The 6781-nt window shown below is 45.1% G+C and overlaps 1 protein-coding gene across 1 annotated transcript in view; it reads left to right on the plus strand.

Annotated features, from left to right (window-relative positions):
- Positions 1–5742, plus strand: part of LOC118943916 (S-antigen protein-like) — a 14285-nt gene extending 8543 nt beyond the window's left edge. Inside the window, exons 2-3 of the mRNA XM_036960835.1 lie at positions 3131–4485; positions 5729–5742. Coding sequence (XP_036816730.1) covers positions 3131–4485; positions 5729–5742 — 1369 coding nt within the window. The remainder of the gene's footprint in view (positions 1–3130; positions 4486–5728) is intronic.
- The last annotated feature ends 1039 nt before the right edge of the window (positions 5743–6781 follow it).

Consider the following 6781-nt stretch of genomic DNA (forward strand, 5'->3'; position numbering starts at 1 on the left):
AGGAAGTGGTTTCAGATGTCTTTCTCAGAGGAGGTGGAGGAAGTGGTTTCAGCGGTCTTTCTCAGAGGAAGTGGTTTCAGCTGTCTTTCTCAGACCAAGTGGTTTCAGCTGTCTTTCTCAGAGGAAGTGGTTTCAGCTGTCTTTCTCAGAGGAAGTGGTTTCAGCTGTCTTTCTCAGAGGAAGTGGAGGAAGTGGTTTCAGCTGTCTTTCTCAGAGGAAGTGGTTTCAGCTGTCTTTCTCAGAGGAAGTGGTTAAGCTGTCTTTCTCAGAGCAAGTGGTTCAGCTGTCTTTCTCAGAGGAAGTGGTTTCAGCTGTCTTTCTCAGAGGAAGTGGTTCAGCTGTCTTTCTCAGAGGAAGTGGTTTCAGCTGTCTTTCTCAGAGCAAGTAGTTTGGCTGTCTTTCTCAGAGCAAGTAGTTTAGCTGTCATCACCAATGATAAGTGGAGGATAAGGCTGCTCTGGTCCAGGTGTCTCTGGTAAGCAACATACAGATACATGGATGTGTCCCTTTTAACCATAATTGCCTCTTTCAGCCTTGAAATGATTATGTTTCTGCGGCACAACACATGTTCAAAGTAACTTTGAGTGACACTAACTACGCTTGTGTGTCCAATCTGCTCCTCACGATGTGGGGGATCAGGACGACTCTTATTTATGAGTTGTGCTGTCGGCATACTGCGAGCAAACTGCCCATTCCACAACAAACTAATTAGTTTGGCACCGAGCCTGTGATGGAAATTAGGCCCAATATGTTATTTCTGGAGGGTTTAAATGAAACCTCTAACGTAGATTGGCAGTGGCAAGGGTGTGTGGTGCACATACAGTATTATAGAACTGTAGTTATCTACAAACCATGATTCTATCCGCTTCTGTGTGTACATGGTGGACTAGGAGGACATGGTGGACTAGGAGGACATGGTGGACTAGGAGGACATGGTGGACTAGGAGGACAAGGTGGACTAGGAGGACATGGTGGACTAGGAGGACATAGTGGTGGACTAGGAGGACAAGGTGGACTAGGAGGACATGGTGGACTAGGAGGACATAGTGGTGGACTAGGAGGGCATGGTGGACTAGGAGGACATGGTGGACTAGGAGAACATGGTGGACTAGGAGGACATGGTAGTGGACTAGGAGGACAAGGTGGACTAGGAGGACAAGGTGGACTAGGAGGACATGGTGGACTAGGAGGACATGGTGGTGAACTAGGAGGACAAGGTGGTGGACTAGGAGGACATGGTGGACTAGGAGGACATGGTGTACTAGGAGGACATGGTGGACTAGGAGAACATGGTGGACTAAGAGAGCATGGTGGACTAGGAGAGCATGGTGGACAATGAGGACATGGTGGACTAGGAGGACATGGTGGTGGACTAGGAGGACAAGGTGGACTAGGAGGACATGGTGGACTAGGAGGACATGGTGGACTAGGAGGACATGGTGGACTAGGATAACATGGTGGACTAGGAGAACATGGTGGTAGACTAGGAGGATATGGTGGACTAGGAGGACATGGTGGACTAGGAGGACATGGTGGTGGACTAGGAGGACAAGGTGGACTAGGAGGACATGGTGGACTAGGAGGACATGGTGGACTAGGAGAACATGATGTCCTAGGAGGACATGGTGGACTAGGAGGACATGGTGGACTAGGAGGACATGGTGGTAGACTTGGAGGACATGGTGGACTAGGAGGACATGGTGGACTAGGAGGACATGGTGTACTAGGAGGACATGCTGGACTAGGAGGACATGGTGGACTAGGAGAACATGGTGGACTAGGTGAGCATGGTGGTGGACTAGGAGGACATGGTGGACTAGGAGAACATGGTGGAATAGGAGGACATGGTGGACTAGGAAGACACGGTGGTGGACTAGGAGGACATGGTGGACTAGGAGGACATGGTGGACTAGGAGGACATGGTGGTGGACTCGGAGGACACGGTGGTGGACTAGGAGGACATGGTGGACTAGGAGAGCATGGTGGACTAGGAGGACACGGTGGTGGACTAGGAGGAAACACTACTGGGTAAACACTACTGGTAAACACTACTGGTAAAACACTACTGGTAAAACACTACTGGTAAACACTACTGGTAAACATAATTGGTAAACACTACTGGTAAACACTACTGGGTAAACACTACTGGTATAAACTACTGGGTAAACACTACTGGGTAAACACTACTGGGTAAACACTACTGGGTAAACACTACTGGTAAAATACTACTGGGTAAACACTACTGGTAAGCACTACTGGTAAACACTACTGGTAAACACTACTGGGTAAACACTACTGGGAAAACACTACTGGTAAACACTACTGGGTAAACACTACTGGTAAACACTACTGGTAAAACACTACTGGGTAAACACTACTGGTAAACACTGCTGGGTAAACACTACTGGTAAACACTGCTGGTAAACACTACTGGAAAACACTACTGGGTGAACACTACTGGTAAACACTACTGGTAAAAAGCTACTGGTAAAACACTACTGGTAAAACACTACTGGTAAACACTACTGGGTAAACACTACTGGTAAACACTACTGGGTAAACACTACTGGGTAAACACTACTGGTAAACACTACTGGTAAACACTACTGGGTAAACACTACTGGTAAACACTACTGGTAAACACTACTGGGTAAACACTACCTGTAAAACACTACTGGTAAACACTACTGGGTAAACACTACTGGTAAACACTACTGGTAAATACTACTGGGTAAACACTACCTGTAAAACACTGCTGGTAAACACTACTGGGTAAACACTACTGGGAAAACACTACTGGGTAAACACTACTGGTAAACACTACTGGTAAGCACTACTGGTAAACACAATTGGTAAACACTACTGGTAAACACTACTGGGTAAACAAAACTGGTAAACACTACTGGTAAGCACTACTGGAAAACACTACTGGTAAACACTACTGGTAAACACTACTGGGTAAACACTACTGGTAAACACTACTGGTAAACACTACTGGGTAAACACTACTGGACTATTGTTAAGACATTACTGGGTAAACACTACTGGTAAACACAACATTTTATAAATGCACGCACACCAGGGCAGCAGATTCATGTGCCAAATAACATCCCTGCATTAAATCGCCCAGCCTGGAGTATGTTAAGCCACCCAGCCTGGAGTATGATAAGTCACCCAGCCTGGAGTATGATAAGTCACCCAGCCGGGAGTATGATAAGTCACCCAGCCTGGAGTATGTTAAATCACCCAGCCTGGAGTATGATAAGTCACCCAGCCTGGAGTATGTTAAGCCACCCAGCCGGGAGTATGATAAGTCACCCAGCCTGGAGTATGTTAAATCACCCAGCCTGGAGTATGATAAGTCACCCAGCCTGGAGTATGATAAGTCACCCAGCCTGGAGTATGTTAAATCACCCAGCCTGGAGTATGATAAGTCACCCAGCCTGGAGTATGTTAAATCACCCAGCCTGGACTCTGATAAGTCACCCAGCCTGGAGTATGATAAGTCACCCAGCCTGGAGTATGTTAAATCACCCAGCCTGGAGTATGATAAGTCACCCAGCCTGGAGTATGTTAAATCACCCAGCCTGGAGTATGTTAAATCACCCAGCCTGGAGTATGATAAGTCACCCAGCCTGGAGTATGTTAAATCACCCAGCCTGGAGTATGATAAGTCACCCAGCCTGGAGTATGTTAAATCACCCAGCCTGGACTCTGATAAGTCACCCGCATGGACTCTGATAACTCACATAGCCTGGACTCTGATAAGTCACCCTGCCTGGACTCTGATAACTCATATAGCCTGGACTCTTGACAACTCATATAGCCTGGACTCTGATAAGTCACCTAGCCTGGACTCTGATAACTCACATTGCCTGGACTCTGATAACTCACATAGCCTGGTCTCTGATAAGTCACCTAGCCTTTACTCTGATAAGTCACCTAGCCTGGTCTCTGATAACTCACATAGCCTGGACTCTGATAACTCACCCCACCTGGACTCTGATAAGTCACCTAGCCTGGACTCTGATAACTCACCCCACCTGGACTCTGATAAGTCACCTAGCCTGGACTCTGATAACTCACCCCACCTGGACTCTGATAAGTCACCTAGCCTGGACTCTGATAACTCACCCCACCTGGACTCTGATAAGTCACATAGCCTGGACTCTGATAACTCACCCCACCTGGACTCTGATAAGTCACCTAGCCTGGACTCTGATAACTCACCCCACCTGGACTCTGATAACTCACATAGCCTGGACTCTGATAACTCACCCCACCTGGACTCTGATAAGTCACATAGCCTGGACTCTGATAACTCACCCCACCTGGACTCTGATAAGTCACATAGCCTGGACTCTGAATACTCACCCCACCTGGACTCTGATAAGTCACCTAGCCTGGACTCTGATAACTCACCCCACCTGGACTCTGATAAGTCACATAGCCTGGACTCTGGTAACTCACATAGCCTGGTCTCTGGTAAGTCATGTGTTCTTCCTGAGGGGTTCATAGTGAATAGTCAAATGGAAGAAAAGGAGGGTGGGGAGATAAGGGCCTGTAGAAGAGCTGCCCTGTTTCATTCCCATGTTGTCGGGCAGGAACTCAATCCCTTTGTACTGCATGCTTCTCTAACAACAACGTTGCTAATTAATAAGTTCTACACAATTATAAATTAACTTCGGATCAGAACTCCGGCTTTGCATATAATTTCCTATAATCGCTAAAGCTACTGCAAAAACATGTCTCATACCAAGCGTAACTTCCTTATTTAAAAGGGCAATCCGCAATTTAAAACAATAACAAAAGCCCATCCCCCCCCCCCACCACTGTTTCTGTAAAAGCTGAGGGATGGAACTGGAGAAAAGTAATTCGTAGACAATGCTATGGATGACAGAACCGTCCATAATATCAAAAGTATAGTTGTAACCATGGTTTCAGGCTGTTTGTTTTTTGTTTACTTTGTTTAAAAAACACTGGATTAAAAACAAGCTTATATTTTGGGGTTTTGACGCGGTACAACAGTTGAACTAAACTCATGAGACATTTTCTAAGTTATATTCTTCAATAATCAATGGGTATTTGATAATAATTTACATGTCAGAAAATGGAAGTAGCTACTGCGGATTGCCTCTTTAACACAGACAGCCAGAGATCTCACTGGACTTAAACGTACAGCAAATTATCTCTGCTGGGATTTGGCACCAAAACTTAAAATCACAGCAGTCATTTTTTTTAGAATTTGAAATAGCATCCTTAATTGTCTTTTTAATTTTCTTTGCAAGCTTTGAAGGAATTAATCTTAATATTTTAATGTTATAACAGGAGGAGGACCATTACGGGAGATGTTCGATCATTTGTTTTTCCGTAACTGTTACTACATTTATTTCCTTCCTTCCTTCCTTCCTTCCTTCCTTCCTTCCTTCCTTCCTTCCATCCATCCGTCCTTCCTTCTTTCCTCCTCTCTCCTCTCTGATACAGGTGTCTGTAAATTATCAGGGTGGAGGCGGACTCCAGGTGTTGAAACACCAACACCATAGTCAAAACCCACAGTGAATAAAAGTTGGGATGTGGAGTTCATAGGTCAGCTGGATGACATATAGCCCCCCCCCCCCACCTGCTGTTCTCCCACAGCACTTTATCAGAGGCTACTGCTTGAATATGGAGATTATGCTCATTTTCCTAATTTACTTCTTAATGACATGTAAATCGTGTTTATACTCAGGTCTTCAAGTTTGAGGAAATACGGTGTCTATTGAGCATGACATAAATCCAAAACCGTTTGAAAAAAAAAAAAACGGCAGAGAGAGAGAGAATAAATAACTGAGCCGCCCTCCATTCTTGTTCCATAACAACATGAATACAGTCCATGTTATATGTATTGATAGGGCTTGCCGTCATTCAGTTTTGCAGCTCTCTAACTGAAATACATTGTGACAGCAACCTCATTAAAGATGTATGTCATTGTATTGAACACAGATTAACGAAGCTCCTTCAAAAAGAGCTGTACAAGGGGAAAGTGATTAGAATGTGAAATCAGTGAATTAAACACGGAATGGAAGGAGAATGGAAGGAGAATGGAAGGAGAATGGAAGGAGAATGGAAGGAGAATGGAAGGTTGTATGGAAGGAGAATGGAAGGAGAATGGAAGGAGAATGGAAGGAGAATGGAAGGAGAATGGAAGGTTGTATGGAAGGAGAATGGAAGGAGAATGGAAGGAGAATGGAAGGAGAATGGAAGGTTGTATGGAAGGAGAATGGAAGGAGAATGGAAGGAGAATGGAAGGAGAATGGAAGGTTGTATGGAAGGTGTAATGAACATTTCAGGAGGGCTGCAGCATTGTCTGAATAACCCTAGGAAGGGGGGGGGGGGGGACAAAAGGGGGAGGTTTTTTTTAGGGAGAGGGGGGAGAAATATGTGAAGTGTTGTTTTAACCCACAAAACACTCCACGTAAACTGAGGAAGTCTGATTTTTTTTTAAATATATTTCGCTATGTCGAGCTATGTGGTTAACCACTCGTTCATCTCTCTCTTCAGCCGAGATAAGTCAAGTGTGGACTGAGCAGTACTAATCTACATGGTACATGGCTGAGTGGTACTAATCTACATGGTACATGGCTGAGTGGTATTAATCTGCATGGTACATGGCTGAGTGGTATTAATATGCATGGCACATGGCTGAGCAGTACTAATCTACATGGTACATTGCTGAGTGGTATTAATCTACATGGTACATGTCCGAGTGGTACTAATATACATGGTACATGGCTGAGTGGTA

The sequence above is a fragment of the Oncorhynchus mykiss genome, chromosome 23 (assembly GCF_013265735.2).
Source record: "Oncorhynchus mykiss isolate Arlee chromosome 23, USDA_OmykA_1.1, whole genome shotgun sequence".
NCBI classification, from domain to species: domain Eukaryota; kingdom Metazoa; phylum Chordata; class Actinopteri; order Salmoniformes; family Salmonidae; genus Oncorhynchus; species Oncorhynchus mykiss.